This window comes from Anopheles cruzii, chromosome 2 (genome assembly GCF_943734635.1).
Source record: "Anopheles cruzii chromosome 2, idAnoCruzAS_RS32_06, whole genome shotgun sequence".
NCBI lineage: Eukaryota > Metazoa > Arthropoda > Insecta > Diptera > Culicidae > Anopheles > Anopheles cruzii.
In genome coordinates, this window is record NC_069144.1 from 21,144,764 (window position 1) to 21,164,741 (window position 19,978).

The 19,978-nt window shown below is 45.8% G+C and overlaps 2 protein-coding genes across 2 annotated transcripts; both read left to right on the forward strand.

Moving 5' to 3' along the window:
- Positions 1–1,594: 1,594 nt before the first annotated feature.
- On the forward strand, positions 1,595–2,782 carry LOC128267568 (chymotrypsin-2-like). Its single transcript, XM_053004434.1, has 3 exons — positions 1,595–1,749; positions 1,888–2,423; positions 2,500–2,782. Exons 1-3 carry the CDS (start codon positions 1,680–1,682, stop codon positions 2,644–2,646), a joined length of 753 nt encoding a protein of 250 aa, XP_052860394.1. The 5' UTR covers positions 1,595–1,679; the 3' UTR covers positions 2,647–2,782.
- Positions 2,783–13,909: 11,127 nt separating this feature from the next.
- Positions 13,910–17,310, forward strand: LOC128278162 (farnesol dehydrogenase-like). Its single transcript, XM_053016829.1, has 4 exons — positions 13,910–14,050; positions 15,739–16,424; positions 16,502–16,648; positions 16,759–17,310. Exons 2-4 carry the CDS (start codon positions 15,753–15,755, stop codon positions 16,798–16,800), a joined length of 861 nt encoding a protein of 286 aa, XP_052872789.1. The 5' UTR covers positions 13,910–14,050; positions 15,739–15,752; the 3' UTR covers positions 16,801–17,310.
- Positions 17,311–19,978: the final 2,668 nt, after the last annotated feature.

The window sequence follows — 19,978 nt, forward strand, 5'->3', positions numbered from 1 at the left end:
AGCGATTTTTCCTGCCAAAGTTGGCGGGATCGGAAAAGGGCGCTAGGTGCGGGTGATCTCTTCTAAACACCGTCAAAAACTGGGCGCGCAACAATAACAAAATCCGCTCAGAGCAAGCGGAACTTCCGGTGAGGTGTTCTGCCACACAAAACCCTTCCACAACACACGCAGCTGATCCCTCGACTGGTTGCCGGACCAAATCCCTTACTTTTGCGTACACCCAAACATTCATTTGGATTCATTCGGATTCTAAAACGAAGTGCGTGGTGGCTGGGTGTGTGTGTGCCACCGTTTGCATGGGTTGGTGCGTTCGATGGAAAATGTACTGCAAGCAGCTGTCAAAATGAGCGCGCGTATACCAGGGTTGTATCGTGGGGTTGAGTCAGGGAATTCAAAGCAACGTACATCGGCGGGATCGCCTACGGGCGCGGAATCGACTGCTTAAGCGATCCGTATGAACCAAACCATTTCTCAAATTCAAACCACACCTAATGTCCTCTGTGAGTAACATGCAGGGATTACAATATCCGGTACACGTTGAGCAAACTGAAGAAGAAAATATGCATAAAAATGTCTGTAGGCGCCTGTGTGCAGAATCAAGAGTAATACTACGTTCCTTTAACCATAATCTCTGATATGCATACTGTACTGCATACGTTAAATATTCTAGATGCATCTTTGCCTGCACGGAAACTGTACATCGAAAAGCGGCAAGCGGAAGCGGTACGAGAAAAGAATTCAAAATATTTTGAGGACTTCCAGCGTCGAGTGGTCAACCTACGGTCGCGCATCCTTGAATTGAACAACAAAGAACATTGTTGAACCAACGCACATCCAGCCTTCCCTCAGAGATTAGTGGCGGCACCAAAAGGTTGTTCCGTATCAGAAGCAACTTAGAAAAGAGTTCTATGTTATGCAACACAAAGTTACGGGTTGGGTAAAAATTATTGGCAAATAAGGTGTTGTTAAGAAAGATTGCTTGTTCAAAATAGTTCAATACATTTTGTTTGAGAGATGACGTTTTCAAAGTTAATAAACGCTGAGTAATATTTGGTTCTAAGAAACTCTGTATGCTTTAGATGGAATTATGAACGCAGGTTCATTGCTTCTCTAACAGAACTAGAGATGCAATTTTGGACAACCGTCCAAGCAGAATACAGCTCCCGAAGCTGTGAATATTGTGATAGAACCTGTGCAACTGCATTATAATGCACCGTATGTCTGGTATGTGATATGTTTTGCTTGTTTTCTAAAACAATGCATAACCCAACAGCGCCAGTAGACTGCAACGAGCAAGTTTGCAGTTTGAGTGGCCCACGCAATCGCGTGCCCCAAGCAACGAAACCCTACGTTATATTTGCTTGCCTCATTGACCACGGTAGAGAATCCACAGATAAACAATTTTATCGAAACGTATTGTTTCCGCGACAACGACGAGTATTTACACTCCGTGCGCAAGGGGAACGCGGGCGAAAGCTCGCCCACAGCTCGCGGCCGAATCAATCACGAAGGTAAGGAATTTTGCTCCTCCACAGATAAGATGTTCGTTTATAAAAGGCCGCAGCAATTTCTCAAACTTCACTCCACAGTTAGTTCCGTTTTTTTGCTGTAAACCGCAAAACATTCAGCGTGCCGGGCGGCCCGACGAGCGACGGAATTAGTTTTCACCTTTCCGAACGATGGCGCACCGAAAGCCGTTGGCAGCGCTGTTGGCTGCCGTTTGGATAGTTTTATTACAAATGGGCGAAGGTAAAAATGGTGGCGGCACAAGTTTGTTTGTTTGTTTAACTTGCCTGAAGACGGGAATTTGCATTATTGCTGAAGGCGATGAGTGAGACGCGCTGAAATGATTGAACCTTTTCGTCTCTGCTCCACAACCTCGCGTAGTGCGTTCCATCGTCGGCGGCCATACGTCACTGCCGGGAGACGCATCTTACATCGTGGCGGTGCGCTTGGCGAGTGGCGGCTCGCACCTATGTTCCGGGGTGCTGGTTAAGGCGAACTGGGTGCTTACCACCGCCCGCTGTGTGAGCGAACGTACCGAAGCGGACCTGGCGGTTCTGGCCGGCTCTCACCGTCTGCTGACGAACAAGGCTCTGGGCACAGTCAGCAAAATTGTGCGACATCCGTCGTACGATGCCACGAGCGGGGCGCACAACTTGGCGTTGCTACAGCTGACGACAGCATTGTCGGTATCCGCACGTGTCTCTCCGGTCGTTTTGAACGATGCCAGCGTTACAACGGGACCGGTCACGGCATTCCACGGCTGGGGATCCCTGCGCTATGGCACAACGTCGTACTCGAACGAATTGCAGACGCTGTACCAGCGTGCGCTGTCCGCCGTAGACTGTCGAGCACGGATCGCGAGCCTTGCCGAGGGTGATGTGTGCGCCATGATTCAACCGGGCCAGGCAGCGTGCAGTGTAAGCTCAGCGTGAGTTAGCCAACGTTGGTCCATCAGTGCTAATTGGTTCGCTGCGATACCGTTGTCCATTTCAGAGGGATGAAGGCGGTCCTCTGGTGCTCTACGCCTCTAAGAAGTTGGCAGGTATATTCAGCTACGGCACGCAGTGTAGCGGACGGGTTCCGGACGTTTTCGTCGACGTGTACACGCACAAGGCGTGGATTGAAGCCACGGCTGTGTGAATGCCACTTGGATCCGGCTGCTGTTTGGCTGAACGCAAGGAACTCCGTGGGCCAGGGCGTATTCCACAGTTCATAGTTTCAGAATATAAATGTCGGGTTCTCTCTACACTTATTAATAATTCTTTTTTGTAATTCGATGCACTGGTCCAATGTTTTTTCCCGTTCTCAGTGAGTCAATGATACATTTGACTAGTGTGGATAGATAGGGAAAGATTCAAAACGTCCGTCAAACTAGTAGCAAAACGGCTAAAGGGACGAGGACTCGAGAGCGATCTACCCACCTAATCATTCATCTTGATTCTCTTGTACCTTCCGTCATTATTGGGCCGGGCCGGCTTTACTTCGGAAGGAGGAATACTCATAGCAGCATGGAAGTAGTCTACAAAAGGTCTTTGCCGCTGGTAAAGCCTGGTTCAAATGCCTTTGTGGAGGTGATTCAAAATAGTTAATAAGGGCTTTCAAAATTGCCAACACGCTGGAGACCTCAGCATCTGATGCGATTAGTCGTTTCGCCAAATGAACCATTTGCCACCATACGCTGATGCGTGCACGACGAAGGAACACTATCAAAGCATCGCTATTTCGTAGAGTTAGATTAAAGACGAAGTCTGATGACGGCTCGTTAGTCACGTGAAGAGTCTACGTGTGCCACATTTGGCCGGCATGTTGAACTTGAAAGGGTGCTCTAGACAGCGGATCCAAAAGTGAACTCGTGCACTAAGTAGCCCGAGGGTCCGGCCCGATGTCGCTAGCATCAGGATCTGCAGCAGCCAGACTGCACGAATGAGGGACGGGAACGGCTTTGAACCTTAATGAGACAACCCAGAACGGGCTTGGGTTATTTATTGTTTGATTGTTAGTCGCTACGGTCACTGCCAGTGGCGAATTTTTGGCGCGGCAGAACGTCTCAATTAATTATTTACACAACTCGCTACAGTGCGCTCTGCGCCGTGCGTCAGTTTTTGCCAAGAGCGGACACGCAAGACACACCTTTGCGGCGAGCCAATGACGCTGTCTCCGCCACTTGATGACGTTTGCGGCGCCCATCATGGTTAGTGTGTTGCGTTAAGTGATGCCGCTGTTTGGCGCAGAAAGAGAATAGCATTAACGGAAAATGGAAATTGAATTGTTTGATACAGTTAGGAAGATAAAGAATCTTCTGTGAGCTTTTGAGTAATTTTAACGAACTTCTTCTAGTGTCCTTTTAAGAATCTTCTTTAAGTAAATTTGATATCAAATATCAGTGTTTTGTGATTGATTGGCTGCAACATGAAATGATAGCAGCTGTGAAGTATCCTATTGAACGCAAACATGAAATAAAATTGCAATGAAAAATAAGTAAATCATTTACAAACACCCATAAAAGAGGTGCCTAACGATGGAGGTGCCCAGTCGCTCATGGAATAGTCGTCCTGCACGACAAGTAAGTACAGCTTGTTTGACCGGCCTTCTCTGCGTTCAATAAAGAAAGCCATGATAGGATTTAGCAACCATTATATATTGCAAGGATGGCAAGCATCTATCTTACTAACTAAAATCAATTGCGAACGTTTGGGACAGTAATCCTTCTAACGTGCCACGCCGAGTAATTCGAATTATACAGCTTACCAGCAGCCGGCTGCCTTGGCGTCACTGAAAGCGATACAGACATAAATGCGCGAGCCAGAGGATTATGATTACGTAGGGATACCATTAATCTAGAGTTTTAACACGAAATAAAACCGACCACAATATTTATGGAACAATTTGCATCAATTTGGTATAAATCCACCACAGTGTAGAATGGTTTTAAGTGTTTTTTTCTCGTTTTAAGTACGATGGTGGGCATTCCTGCGCAGGAATGTTTGATGAGCACTAAAGAAATCGTAAAAGTAACGCAACCAACCGCACAGAACGGTATATGCCCCAGAGGGGTTCTGGGGTGCGGTTTTCGAAAGATCTTATGCCACTCGGAAATCCCCAGCGGCTCACAACCGAATGCTCGTTGTCGCCGAGGTTGGTGTGTGTTACCGTTTTCCGAACGTTATGCGTAAAGTGTTTATTTGTACAAAAAAGTATGAACTGTCATGTGTCGAGCCATGTGGTTCTATTTTCTTGTTAGCCAATAACATAATATTGATTGGCAGTTTTCCAATTACATCACGTTTAGGACCCGGTTATAGGGGTTACCGGGAAAAAACCGATATTAATTGGCAGTAAGGAAAAAGATCGCTGTTGGTCGGAACATGCAATGCAGGATTAAATCCCAATAAACAAAGGCGTGGTGTTTACGTAAACATGCTGCGATTATTGTTTGGTAGAATTAATAGCTATGCTCTACCGTACGTTTGCTCGGTCCTTGCTATCTTAAGCCGCTTTTTTAGAGGCGACGGTAGGGTTATCAAGCTACATTTCAAAAACCTCACTTTCATTCTACCTATACGCCATGCGAACGTGACTGCCAACGCATCCCAGGCACTGTGGGGCAGTTGATGGGATGGTTTCGTATTACTTCATTCGTCAGCTGACTATAAAAGACGGAGAGGAATGTTTGTGCCCAATAAATTAGTCTTGGCGTGACATATTTTATTGATTTAATCAAAATCATTCGCGCACGGTTCGCCAAGGATGTGCCGCCAGATACGTGTTCAAACACCGACCGGCCGGTAGTGGCCACTTAAAAGTGTTTACACCAACGAAAGACTTCAACCCCCCGAGGGACTGGCCTTTGGCTGGCCCATGTCAAGCTGCCGAATAAATAGACCGGGAAGAAAACGTACTTCGGAGCGGCCGCTGCTCTAGATCGACGTCGCATCGTCGACACCTACACATACCCTGTTTGATATTATTATTATTATTGCTATCGAGAGCTATTTTCGGGGATCACAGATGAAGACGACCTAAAGGAGCGCGATTGTGAGGCGGCAGAGGTTCACTCTAGCGCGGTACCAAGGTCTGGTGGAATCATGATCCAAGAAGAAGGAAGGATCGCTTTCCACCGATCGGCGGAGGCAGCAAGTTCACGGTCTCGAGCAGCCATTGACTCTTACATGCGGTAGTTTTGTGACACGTCGCGACATTTATGTTTGTATGGTGGAATGTACTCTGTACCACGTGGGTTGAAAAGTAGTTATGCGAGCCTATGAAGCAGTGCCAGGCGTTTGAAGTCTTTCAATTTCGGACCAATTCATCGTGATGTAAAGAAGTTCCTTTGGCAGAAATTTCAAATCATGTTAAATAAACGTACGGCATACGATAAAACATTATTATTAAAAAATCAAAGCTTAAAAGATTTCCAGCTGAAAGCATAAAGTTAATTTATCTAACCAAAGTTACAAATTGAGAAATTGAATAGTTTACATTACATTAAAATGATTTGTTTTTGGAACAGCAAACCAAACCCACAAAATACTCCACACAAAAATAGTGTTTTGTAGCTATAGTATAATGTCTGAATATCGGTCTCCATCGGTTGTTAGTAATTTTTAGCCCCTAAATTGTACTAACAACAACAATCAAAGTGTCAGCAATCTGACCAACTACTTTTGTGCACGTAAAATGTTATCAATTATATGTAAAACTTGATGGAAACAAACTCCAACTTCACTGCTCATTGATCGACTTGTTTGGTTCCGCGGACGGAAGCTGCCACAATATAGCGATTGTTCGGCCACCAACACGACTCTGCCGATAATTTTGTGGCTGACTCATAATCCGATTCTTCACTGACTCAGTGTCACGTCTGAGAACAGGGAAACGTCATTGACACTGCTGATCTTCTGGGTTCCGTCTGCTGCTAGCTTTCGGTGCGATCCGGAAGGACACTTCATACGTCAAATGAGCGGGTGATCAAATTCAGGACGGAACAAATTATCCAATCAACCCTTGGGCGTTAAAGTTTAATGTCATCCATCTCTCCAGCGCGCTGCGCCGACCCGAGATCATTAATCGCACCTGTTGGCTGAAAATCTTTCCCGAATGTGTTTTTTTGACGCTCGACAGGAGTCCCCGTGTTCTTGCTGTGTGCCTATGGTAATGATGGTGGTGGTGGCTGATGAAAACCCCCCGTGCGTTAAAATGATGGGAACGCAGCTGCAAGACCAACATAGTGTGGCAAAACAACATAGGAAAATGGGCAGGAGAAAAAAATAAAGCCAGAGTACGTGTAGGAGGGTGCTGACGCTGGGCAAGGACAGATCGAGGTGCTAAAGTCGGATCGGGAGCGGCAAGAAAAAAACCGGTGCCAACAGAATCATTTTGGCAGTGGCTTTGAAGTGTGTCTCGATCTTTTCGGAAGTACATTAATTTTTATGTGCGATGGCTGGATATCTGTCACATTTCCTGCATGTCTTCCGACCCTAGTGACACGTGATTCATTCCGGACATTGTATACTTTTTTTTTAATGCAGCGCAAATTTGAATCAACATTTTGCCGTGCGTATCAATTTCAATTTGGTTCGCTGTCTGATGAAATTAATGTAAGAGGTTCTATTAGCAAGATGGAGCATTAGGAGTGTAAATTATTTAGAAAGTTTTAGATCAAATTTTTAAGATGCAACGGAAAAGATCCGTAAACTTGTTATGTTGTGTCGATCTTAAAAAATGTTCGGCCGGAGAATAAAAACTACAAACTTTTCATTCGCATGGGAATTAGTACGATCAGATTCTTTTTGCTGCCTAAACATTTCAATTGTACTGGCTGCTATCAAAGTTGCTGCAAAAATTTCAAATGTGCGACCAGAAAGTTGCGAAGGAATGGTGAAAATGGTTCAACGGGCGTAGATAGATTAAAAACATTTAATCCGAGCATCGTCCGAATAACGGAAATAGTCGAAACCACGGTCAATGAACTGTGAACAAGGACAGTTTTTATTAGAAATCTCAACACGTAAGAAAGATCTCTTCTACGTTTTGCGGAAACATTCTGTTGTGATACCTAATGCTTTGTTTTTGTTTTGAATCTTAGAAGAACGGACCAGGCCGTATTTATACCTAATGCTATGTTGGACGAAAGAAAGAAAAGACGTGTTGGACGAAAAACACCATTCCATTTGGGATTTATGATTTATCTGCATCTGCAGTGTAGTAATGTCCTTGAGTCGTTGAAATTTTTAACTGTGCTTGTTATTAAATTTTAGTAAGAGTGAAATTCTAGCATTTAACAGCTAGTCTAAGCTAGGTTTAGGCTAAGTTGCTTTTAAAGATAAAAAAACAAATAAATAAATACATAAAAAGTGAGACAAACAGAAGTGAGTGTGAAATAAAACACTAAATTACTGGAAGGGAAAGTTAGGTTCGAAATTGGTACAGTTATTTGTGAAGAGATGTAGTATTTGCTACTTGAGAGCTCTAGGATATTTCTCTTCCTGTATATTGAAGCTCTCCTACTATTTTCGTACTTTGTTTTTACAATAATCCTCATCTCTAGGGCTTTCTAAGTCGTAGCACTGCAGTTGAAATGTATAAACTTAACAGTAGTAGTAGCAGTAAAATTGAAGTTTCATTTTGTTTTCAGCTACGAAGACTGAAATATTTACTTACCTTGAACGGTGCGCAATTTCGGCAGATTCTAGCCCTAACGAATTTTTACAGCGCAACAGTGGTATGTTGTTATTTATAGGAAACTAAAAAGCGGCATTAAAAGTGAAAGATGGCGAACGTTAGAAGTGGCTGCTTTCAGCAGACCTTCACCTTTAACATCATTATTAATATAGTAACAGCGGTCCGAAACCAACTACTGGGCGGCGCTGAATCAATCGCCACGATGGTGGAGGAATTTTGAAAAATGTCGTCCACGACGGCACCAGACGTGCGCTGAGCGCTGATTCGACGAGAGGATTTAGGGATTACAAGGCATACACCGTGTTGGGCGTCTTGTAGGATTCACTTTGTTCATCTATCACGCGGAGGATAAGGATGTTTTTTTTCTATGGCGCTTACAAGGTGTTTCGCTTGCTTCCGCATGAGAAGCTGAGTGACTTGGGCACGGTCAAACGTTGACGGTGCGCCCAGCACTAAACGTTGTGCGCTGCGTTGAAGAATTTATCGCTTCTTGTCTGTCACCGAGCATATGAATGTTTTGAGCGTAATTTATGTGCTTTAAAGCTTTTTAATATGCTTCTAAACAGCCGGGACAGGACGATTATTCGATGGCCGAATTGTGTTTTTCTTTTACACCTGGAATGACCGATAGTCGACATTAGCATACTTTTGTCGAGCACTTCGGCCTATCAATCCACTCGCCAAGATAGCTTGTCTCGAGTTGTCCCTGCAAACATCGTTCACTTTAATCCGCGCTGTTTGCTTCCCCGTCATCAGTCCATGGAGTTTTAGATCGCGTTCGCGTAGCGTCTTATTTTAGCCAGGACCAGGATTTACGATAATCACACGTGTGCTCCCAGGAAATAATCTGTGCACCTAAGTAGTTGAGCTTAGGTTGGTTGACTTATTAATGAACTGAATCGGCGCACCGTAAATCAGACGGCAGTTTGGTTTGGTGGCGGCGAACGGAATGGTTTTTCGTTAGCCATCGCTCATCACGTCACGACCGGCACGCGAAAACCTATCCCCGGCAGCATTGGGTAATGATCGAGACTGGCGAGACTTGAAGAACGGTTTCGATTGTTTTCGGTTCTGGGCCCATTCAAACTGACTAACTGCCCGAAAGGTAAGAAATCACGCGGGTTGTCGACGGACGCACGCACGCACAGACAAATGTGACCGCAATCGAAGTCCGCAACCTGCCAGACGTCGGCATCTTGCTAGTTGAATGGATGGACAGTTTGTCGCCGTCCACCGTCCCGCCAGGCAAACCGCAGAACCTCACGCTGCATTTGTCATTCGGTATTCGGCTAGTGGGGGGAACGTGGCAAGCATCTGGGAGCCGCCGAAAGTGGAAATTTATGATAGATAAATTTATCTTCGCACGGGATGCTTCTTGTGGGCTTGGTTTAGCGAATTTCGCCACACTTTTTAATCGGTTATATGGCTTGTTTTTCTTCACACAGCACCGGTCTCTACTTTGCGCGCCGCCTGCCTATAGTGCCACATGGAATGCTGAGGTGTGACACTAATGCTGAGTGGTTTTTTTGTGGGAAGGCTTTGATGGCTTCTGTCTCATTGTCAACACCTGTTATTATTTACTTACGCTGCACTGATTAATCGGTCCCCGTGAGGAAGACATCGGTTCGAACCCTGTCAGTGTGTCTGAAAATGAATTCAAAAACAAAGTGAAGTGGACTATAGTATACTATAGTAGTAAACATAGTAAACACGCGTATAATACTTGCGAAAAATTGTATTTTAGTCCAAATTGACGGTCAAGAAGTGCTAGAATCGGCTGCCTTTAGCTGGAGTCAATCTATCAATCTATAAATGTCCGAATGTATAGTGCACGTCAAATGTTTAGAAAAGTCGTCGGCAGCTATCGCAATTGAACCCATCAACAGTCGGCGCACCCTGAACGGCTTGAACAGAAATTCGGCGGAGACCAGTGGTAAAAATGGCTACCCGTACACTGAAACGTATTGCGAATGTGGTAGGAATCCGAGGAATGTTGTAAACATTCAACTTTGCTTGCATTCAAAATACTTAATTATCAGCGCAGATCTTCGTCGATTGTTAGTCGATCATTGTTGTACGTCCAAAACAGAACCAAGAGTATGGCAAATCTACGTAATGAACGCTCTCTACAAGTGCTCCTGAATTAAAGCCAGAGTGCTAAGACGACTAAGACGAAGATTAATAGTCATAAACAAAAAGTCCCTGAAATCAGCCAATATTTCGTTGTTGGTACTCGTTGGTTCAGAATGACGGTAACGGTATTGGACGGAAAGGTGTGTTTTATCGATGGCAAGCACATGGTCAATTATGCTGACCCCGCGAGAATTGGCGAACATCGGGGACACATTTTCCGACACACATTTTAGCGCGGTGTGTCACCTTTCTTGCTGTCAGCATGCGTTAGGTGGAGTAGTTTGCCATCGGAAGGTGGCATATTGGGCCGCGGTCCCGGCCGTGGCCCTAAGGACCGGGGGTACATCTATATCATCTTCAATCTCACTTCCTCTGGCGGACGGGAAGGTCGAAAATACCCATTTATATGCTCTCTGCCACCTACAGATCACCCGCTCCCCCCGTAGTGGCCTCTCGTGGCCGTGGCCCAGCGTCGTGAGTACGTGTCACAAACTTTTATCAACATGACAATCATCTTGACATGGCGCGTCCCAGCATCTCGCGACGCGTCTACATGGCATGGCCACTGTGCGTGTGAGTGTGTGTATATATTTGTAGGTAATGTTTGGATTTGTGTCAGAAAAGAGTGTGCAACCATCGACCGACCGGGCAGGGAAGCACCTACAAATGTTGAAAGTGTCGAAAATGCGTGTTTGAAATGCGAATGCTACTCACCTAATTAATCAAACGGCAATAAAAATTTCACTTCCACGAAAACGGCCACGCGCGGCAAAGGGCGGCCGCCGACGGTGGCCGGCGGGCGGAAAACCAATTTGCAATGCGTGCGATCTTTTTCGGCGTGGCGCGCTGTCTATGCTGTGCTGTGTGGTGCCCGTCGATCGCGAGGCCCCGTTTCATGCCCGTAACCAGGAAGCGGGGAGGTGCAGGATAAATTGAGACACATTTTGCCGCCAGACACAATTCCTGCCGTGCTCGCTACATCGATCTCCTGCGAGCCTTGTTGCATTTAGAATGAAATTTAAAGTTGAGTCAGCCGTTAAATTGGCGGCTATTGGTACTACTTAGTAACGTTGTTGTTCATTTATGTTTGCATTTAACCATATCGGCGGATCAGTCCTTACGGAATGCTAGGAAATCAACAAACTCAAATTAGTTGTCTTTTAATGGACAGGCTCAAACTACCGTACAATCTAATACGTTCAAAATTAATAGTAACTGTATATTGAGCGAAGAGCCATGAATGAAACATTATTTTTAGAAAAAGGTTCTTGTCAGTCGCTTTGGGTGCCATCAGATTGTTTCAGGGCATCAAATAAAATCGCATTCGTCCGTTACGCGATAATTCGTACACAATAAGAGCGTCGAATTATTCTCCCGAGCGTAGAACCTTATGGTGTCTTGTTAGTTTTTGATAAGCCTTTTGATGATGAGCATTTCAAAAATGTTCGATTATTGGTAAGTTTTTGTTAATCCAATCATCAAATCAAATAAAAAAAGCGTAGCCGTTCGGCTTTTCCACTGAAAATGCTCAACAAATGGGTGTGTTCGATTTATTTGCGATGCTCTGCTGTTTAATCACCGGTTTAATGGCGGTCACGGAGTCTTATTTCAATCAGTCAATTTGTGGTGCAAGGAAGTCCATCAGGTCCGCTGATAGATGAAACATGCGAAACAAATTTTTGAAATGTAATTAGTAGTTTTACTTTTGCTTTCTTCATACAATGTCACTCCAATTGCGGTGACGGTGACAAGAATATGCCATTCGCCCGTTGAGCAATACTTTTCTCAACCCCTTTCTTCGAGTTCTTAAGCCCCAGCCCGGCTTGCAACATACCCGTTGCAAGTATGACGATTGCACAGGAAGATCATGGTCTGTCCTGCGCTTGACTTAATTCGCCAACAAGTCGTTTCCGATGGCGTTCAGTAAACAATTTGGCAACCGGTACCGATGATGCCGTGCCGTGAGTCGCTCGCAATAAATTGATCCGAAACCGGTTCATCACAGACAGGTCCACTCTGGGACCCTTTTGGGTTCCCTGTTGGGCTAATTAATGAAATTGCACTCTCTCTGTCTTTCTATCTCTTTCTGCCCAGCGCTGTCTCGTGGCCATTGTTAGAGATCTGTTGCGTTGTTCGTCCGTTGACACTCTAAAGTCATCTTCTCGAAACCCTAGCGAAGCCAAGAGAAACGCGCTTGCTAAAGCCGATTGAGTTGTTGTGACCGTGGGACGGAATCGCTAATCCTTCGTTTCACATCCTCCTCCTTCAGACACAAACACTGAGGCCACGCACGAAAAAGCCTCTCGGCGAAGGAAACCAGCCAAATAGCCGAAGCACAAAAATGCCACAGAGAAATGTGGAAAAAAGTGCTTATTTTTAAACTTCATTCCATTCGGCTTTAATATTTAGCAGAAGACATATCATACACACACCCCTGAGCGGCACATGGTGATAAATTTTCCTTATTTATGTTGCACTCCGCGGACACCGCGGCCGCGCGCGGTACATTCACTCGAATGCCAAGCCGAATGCCGTTCCGTCGGTAGCACGCGTTCCTGGGCGGCTCATCAGGGCGCACGATTTGTGGTCAAATGATTATCGGCACGGCGGTGCCGTATATCCGTATATTATGTACTCGGCTTGTAATCGTTTTCGTTAGTTCCCGGAAGCTCGGCTCTCAATTACTATGTAGCCTTCGGAGTTCGTTTCGGAGTAGTACATAAATGGTGGACCTTCTAATGCTGCGCAAAGGATTAGGTTAAACTGTGGCCTTCACTTTCGGATGATGCAGCTTTTATTTGTCATTCACACACCGCTATCAAATCAATGGTACTGTGCCGGGTTATTTTCAACTGAGCTTTGAGTTGTTTTATAACCCAAAACTTGGTTGTGCTATTTTGGAACAAACCAAATGGCCACCAAAACTCAATGCAAGATGAAAGAAGTCTCCAACAAGCTATCGCTACTAATAAGACTTGTTTTAAATGCTGGCGATGTTCTGGAAGGCTTCGGTAAGATTACCAGAGGTTTTTGCCACTACAAACAATTGAACACGTATCAGATGGTTAACACACAGTCCTACTATTTAGCTCCTGTAGTAATCTCTTCCGGTGGACCTTCTAACGAAAACCATTTTTAGCGCTTTCATCGCGCTCGAAGTGAAGACCCGTTCGGCGGTGTGATGGAGAAAAAGGAGCAATAAATTACCAACTTCACGATGGCCGTCTGGCGCCACAGGTGTGCGTGCACCACATGTGTGTGTAGCTCCTTGGGATCGCCACCAACACGATCGCCGTTGCGGTCAGGGATCCAACATTATCCCTATGGCGCAGTACGACGGCACGATCCCATGGCCACGCGCGGATGCTGCGATGATTAGAGCGTGCGTAATAAGGTTCCGCTGCGCCCGATTGTGCCAACCCGATAGTAGTATTCGCACGCGCTAGAGGCAGTTAGTGCGCGGGCGCGGGCACACGATCCGCGGATCGGCGAAAGATTATATAAATAGGTGGCGATCGCTGCGGCGAGCGACATTTCGTCGGAATCCTTCGGCCGGAGCCCATTGATCGTGCCTCAAACAAACACTTCCCGGGCGATTACGGTTGGTGCCGGCGACACACAGAGAGAGAGTGCATCCAGGCCAGGCAGAGTTCGGCGAAAAGGCAAGCGAGCAGCCCTGCGGAACAAACCTCCTCGAGTTCTGTGTCTTGTTCTGTGAAAACGGTGCATTGTGAGTTTTTGCAGCATCGTGTTGTGACTTTATCTGGGGGCTTCTGGTGTGATCGAGTCTGACAATTACGCGCTGGTTCGTTCGGTGGTGCGAATTGAACCCCCGGCTCCGAGTCGGATTGTGACGATAATTTGTGTGATGCCATCATTAGTGCTGGCCGCACGGTTTACTAGCGCCGCAACGGAGCGGGAAGCGCGCCCGTTTCCGGATGAGTTAACCGATCGGTTCTGGTACTTAAGTGCGACAAATTAATTACTGCAATTTTCTGGCCCCCGGATTTTCGACCGATCCACGACCCGCGAAATGTGTGTGATCTCTCGTTCGAACGGATTAGATATAGTTGGCGGTGGCAAATCGAGCGTGGATCGACCATGGACTCATTATGATAATTAATATGAACCGAAATTAGGGCTGTGTGTGCTATAGTGCGGCTTCTTTTTTTTGCTGACTGAATTGCTGAACTAAGTCGTATAAGCCATGCGACGACATTACTGTGCCGTCAAGGGCTTCTAGTCTTTAGCACATAAGTAACAAGGAACCATTCCATTTTGGCAAACGTTTTAAAATGCTCTTATTGTTTACAAATTTAAACGCCTATGCGGTTGAAAGTATGCGGACATTTTCGGGTGTAATCAAACGAGCGCATTTAAACTAGCCCATAATGGCAGCGATGGCTTCTTGGAGACTTCCTTTATCTTGCTATGAGTTTTGCCGGACATTTTGTCCGTCCCAAAAACTTGCAATAGGATCTAAAATCCTGTAATAGGTGAAAAAGACAAGCTAAAGCTGTTTGAATGACGTTTTAATATAGCATTGCCATTTATTTGATCAAGCTAATTCAATCAAAAGCAATCTGGTAGCGAAGGTTTCAAATTTAGATGTATACCTAAAACATAGACATCAGTGGAACTTGATATTGCCCATTATTAGGTAGAGAGCCTGCCTTTTTTGGGATTGTTTAAAATGGAGACATTTCCTCAAGTGCAGCCAAATCATGCTAAGCTATTGTGGGTCCCATCCATCGACATAGTTTAAATGATTCGTTGCAAAAACAGTATGGAAGGAAAACACAAAAAAACCAAGCATTATGCATTGCAGTTGCGTTATTTCATCGAACCGGTGGTGTCATCGATTGTACCGACTACGCAAAACACACACCCAAAAAAACAACCCTCTAAATTGTTTTAAATCAAGGTTATGAGCATGTCCTCGGTGGACTTCCCCGGTCTGACCCGGTGTGGCGGCGGTGTGGAAAATGGTGTGATTTATCTATTTTTCCCTCAAGTCATGCATAACGCCTTTATTGCCCGGCCCGGCTCAGCCCAACTGGTGATGAATCGGAAACGAAATTTATTGCTACGTTTAGTAGCCTCACTCGTTAACTGCAATTAGCTCCCCCAGAAGACGAAGATGCTCCCCAGAAGAGGTCGTTGCGTTTAATCTTAGCCGCGCAACGGTTCGTTGTCGTCCGCGAACGGCAGATGCGAGATACAGAGCGGATCTGGTGAATGATAGAATTTTAGAAGAACACAAAAATGTCAAACACATTGTGGGAAATCGTTTTTTTCCCTGGCAAACCTGACCTCAATCCGTGTGCGGTGCTTAGTAGAGTCCTTAACCATAGCGTCGATCGGTGCGCAATTGCTCGGTGTGGTAACATTTTCTCTGGTCTCTGGCTCGCTTTACAGAACCGGGACACAAAATGGCAGCGAATGGTAGCAACGGAAGCGCTAGTGGCGGTGGTGATGCAGCACCAGCAGCCCCGGCCATCTGCGTCCGGTTGGACATCGTGGATCGCATGAAGCGCTGGGAGGGCAAGGTGGCCGTAGTGACGGGTGCGAGCGGGGCCATCGGGGGCGCCATCGCCAAGGAGCTGGTTCGCGCCGGCATGATCGTGTGCGCCCTGTCCCGGCGGCGGGACAAGGTAGAGAAGCTGCGCGCGAGCCTGTTCGACGTGGCCGGCAACCTGAACTGCGTCGAGTGTGACATCACGGTGGAGGACGACGTGAAGCAGGCGTTCGGGTGGATCGAGGGCGCGTACGGTGGCGTGGACATGCTGGTCAACAATGCCGGCGTCATCACCAAGTGTCTGCTGACGGAGAAAAATAACACGCGAGACCTTTACACGACGATGGAGACGAACATCATCGGGTTGTGCCTGTGCACGCGGGAAGCGGTCAAATCGATGAAGGCGCGCGACGTCAAGGGCCACATCATCAATGTGAACAGCATATTCGGGCACAAGGTGCACCAGGCCGTGCCCGGAACGCGCCCTCTGAACGGCATGTATCCTGCGTCCAAGTATGCCGTTACCGCCATCACCGAGTGCATCCGCCAGGAGCTGATCTACCTGAACACGGGCTGCAAAGTCACGGTAAGTTTTGGGTAGGACATTCGCCGCCGGAACCGTAGCTCGGAACTAATTTGGGCGCGCTTGGCGTACTCTTGCAGAGCATCAGTCCGGGCCTCGTAGAAGGTGACATCCTGTCCACGGTCAGCAGCAACGAGAACGAGATCGTCAAGTACATGCCCAAGCTGAAGCCGGAAGATGTCGCGGAAGCAGTTCTGTACGCCATCACCACACCGGAAAACGTGCAAGTAAGTGTCGGCCGATTGGCGGCGATGACGTGAGCAATTTGTCTGCAGTGGCCATGGATCGAACGGTCACGGATTGATTGATTTCGTTCTCTCTTCCCCGCCCCTCGTAGATTAACGAACTGGTAATTAAACCGATGGGAGAGTTCCTATAAATATAAACATACTGGCCGCACCGGGGAATGTCCCGCCTTCGCTTCGCAGGATTGCCGGTCCAGCAGCCGGCGTGGCAGGCAGCTCTCATCGCCCAGACCGCTCGTAGGAGTAGCTCGCTATTCGTAGGGTAACAAATCGTTTATTTACATACTTTTTGAGCTGCGATTAAGCTCCGTACCGACGTGACGCGGACGGGGTGGGAAACACAAGGCAGCCGCGTTTGCAGCCGACTCAATTGCCGCCTTGACAAATTTTTACTCATTAAGCGTAGGGAAGCAACAAGTAAACAAGGGTATGCTTGCGTTTGCACGGGATTAGCACATTTAGGAGCGCACTTTTGGCCCCCGCCATCAACTGTCCGACATCTCCCAGGTTAGTTCATCTGTAAATTATATCTTCCGGATCCATCGCCACCCACGCCAACAGTACCAGAAGTAGCAAGCCAGAGTTGATGCATTCAATGTATTGATAGTAGACTATAAATAGTAATTTATTTCTAAACATCAGAAAATAAATAATGTGGACGATCAAAATCAACAAAGTAGAGCGATCTTTTTCACTGCGACCGTCATTAACACGTCAAAGCAATGCCGCACGGTGCTTATGGCCCCCCCAGAATCGCGATCGCTGCTTTGCCTAATGGAATAAGTAAATAGTAGTAAATTTTACTGTCCATTAACTGTGGGCACTGGGTTCAAACTTTGTTGCCAACCGATTGCAGCATTTATCCCAACCCAATTGGGCATTTCGATAATGAATTGGTCTCTTCATTTGGTGCACAAAAGATTGCATTTTACACTCTAGGGACTGAATGGTATCGAAGAAGTGCATGGTGAATAAAATCAAGCAAGTTCGACGAAGTTCTCACCTTCATAGCCCGTTCCAACAAGAAGAACCCTTCTTCGTAGAGGACTTTCGCCAGACAGCGGCGAAATGTAGTGCTGATTGGATGGGCGAAAAGCGTTAAATACACTGGCGCTCAAAATAGTATCCGCTTACAATTTCACGATGCCTAACCGGACGGAGTAGATGAGCGAAGGAAACATTTAAATTTTTCAATCAACTACACGTACACTTTTTTTTTGTTTCAAATATTATGGCTATTATTCTCTAGTTATGTGAATGTTTAAATATTTTAGTGTTTTCCTGTATACGGTCGTTATGATCATGTGTATACAGTGTGTGTTAATTGAATCTGGCATGTATCTGATCTATGACAAAGGTGATCGGATGAGGTTTTTGCCGCACAGTGTTCGGGATAACAGTGCTTTCAATGCACCAGCTTACAGTACCAAATATCAACGAAAACAAGCAATTCTGTCCCCATTCGGATCGCCCTCCAAGTGATTCATTATATACTGTTAAAGCCTAACGAAACCGTTAGTGAACAACGTTAGCATTACTGAAAGTGCATTTCGTATCCTAAATGCCATGTTATTTAGACTCGGCACTTTTCAACGAGCCTGCTTCCATTTCGATAACGCATTGCCTTGTCGAACAAATTCCACTGGAAGGCCTTGCTTATCGATCGTGAAGAAGATTTCTATGATTTCGATGATTTCGTAAACTCATTCTAGACTTCAAAATCCATGTCAGGAGAGCTACAAACCTCGTTTTGTCCGCTAACGACATTCTCCGACGCACAGCGGCGCCGTGACATGGGCAAATCAAGAGTTCTGGGAGATTTCTCACGAGCAATAGCAAACACAGTAATTACACAGTTGCTAAGTGAGTGGTTTATGTGTTCGTGTTTATTTATTTCCGTCTCTAGTTAGTTCTTGTTGATTTATTTTTTCTTACCATCTTAAAGCTCATAATATAATACAAAGGATCGTTACATGTAAAAACTAAAGTACCGACGGCTGCCTGCCTATGGACTTGGTTAGGAGGAGGATCAAGGAAAGAAAATTAAACAAAAACAGGCCCGGCTAGGGTCAATATTTTCACGAGACTATTCCGCCATTTTTTCGTCTCGTTTCGAAGTATCGCATCACTGACTTCACTCCCGCGATTTATGGATAAAGAAAAAAAACAAACCTATATACAAAACTGCGAATATACTGAATGGATACAAAAGGATATCGATACAGGCATAATCATTTCGTTTATAATACATCTGCCAGACCACTTACACACGAGTAAGTCGAGCGAATCGAATGCTTCTGTTCCTCCTGCAGCTCTCGTTAAAATAGTGTGTATGAGTGGAACGATTCAGTGGTTCAGCTAACACACAAGCCCGCGCATCCTAGTACCTGACGCAAGTCCGTCCGACCCACGTGGACACGGGACAAGAGACTGGCAGTGTTAGGAGATAAATGTTACGGCTAATCAAGCAATATTTTACGTTGGCTGCGCTCGGTTAGTAGCATATTCGACTCGGTTCCTGGATCCGGAAACGTTACAACAACGCACCTCCTCCTTCGAGTCACCGTTTGTATGCTACGAAATATACACATAAGATGAGAGTAAGATACTAATAATTCGTGAATTTCGTCCCAATGAATAACTGCGGGCCATTCGCCGAGCGTGGCTGGCGAGCCTAGCATGCAAAGCGACCTCTGCGCGGTTGGATTGGTGCTGCGAATAAACTAACTTCACTATAAATTTGAAATGGATCTGTGTTCTATGTTGTGAGCGAACCGAAAACAAATGACGAAACAGTGTTTCACAAATTTAATCACCGGTTCGTACCTTTAAGAAAAAGATCCCCTACCGGGGAACAATGGCTACGGTGTAACAGTGTAGGTATTATAAAAAGGGGTTAAGGTTTCTGCAGTATCGTTGTAATGGTTCCGTTTAGGAGGTGAATAGTTTTAGGTTTTGCCATTTGCAGTTATTTCACGAAATATACGGGTTGCGGGTTTATGTACACAGTAACTAATGACTACGCTACGGTGGTGAAACGAATCTAGTCCTAGTCCACACCTAGCCCACACATATCGTCTATAAAGGATCGCTTCAACTTGCATGAGAATAAGAGCTTATGGTTTAATATTGTAAAGTGTTTGATGAAGTTTTGATTTCGCTTGCTTTCTCACTTGTAGTGGGCCATTTATAAGGAGTAAAGATTTGATTTCAGAGTGCGCTATGCTCGAGCGGCTTTCCTATAAAACCGTAATTGTTTTGCTTGCTAAACCGTGCGAGTTTCGTGGATAGTAAGAGTTACTTTGCATCTAC

What these genes read in the sequence shown, in the direction of transcription:
- LOC128267568 (XM_053004434.1), top strand. Translation starts at nt 1,680, where the DNA reads ATGGCGCACCGAAAGCCGTTGGCAGCGCTGTTGGCTGCCGTTTGGATA. An exon ending in TTTATTACAAATGGGCGAAG is followed by an intron (nt 1,750 to 1,887) that starts GTAAAAATGGTG and finishes AACCTCGCGTAG; the next exon opens with TGCGTTCCATCGTCGGCGGC. An exon ending in CGGGCCAGGCAGCGTGCAGT is followed by an intron (nt 2,424 to 2,499) that starts GTAAGCTCAGCG and finishes TGTCCATTTCAG; the next exon opens with AGGGATGAAGGCGGTCCTCT.
- LOC128278162 (XM_053016829.1), top strand. Translation starts at nt 15,753, where the DNA reads ATGGCAGCGAATGGTAGCAACGGAAGCGCTAGTGGCGGTGGTGATGCA. An exon ending in ACACGGGCTGCAAAGTCACG is followed by an intron (nt 16,425 to 16,501) that starts GTAAGTTTTGGG and finishes GTACTCTTGCAG; the next exon opens with AGCATCAGTCCGGGCCTCGT. An exon ending in CCACACCGGAAAACGTGCAA is followed by an intron (nt 16,649 to 16,758) that starts GTAAGTGTCGGC and finishes CGCCCCTCGTAG; the next exon opens with ATTAACGAACTGGTAATTAA.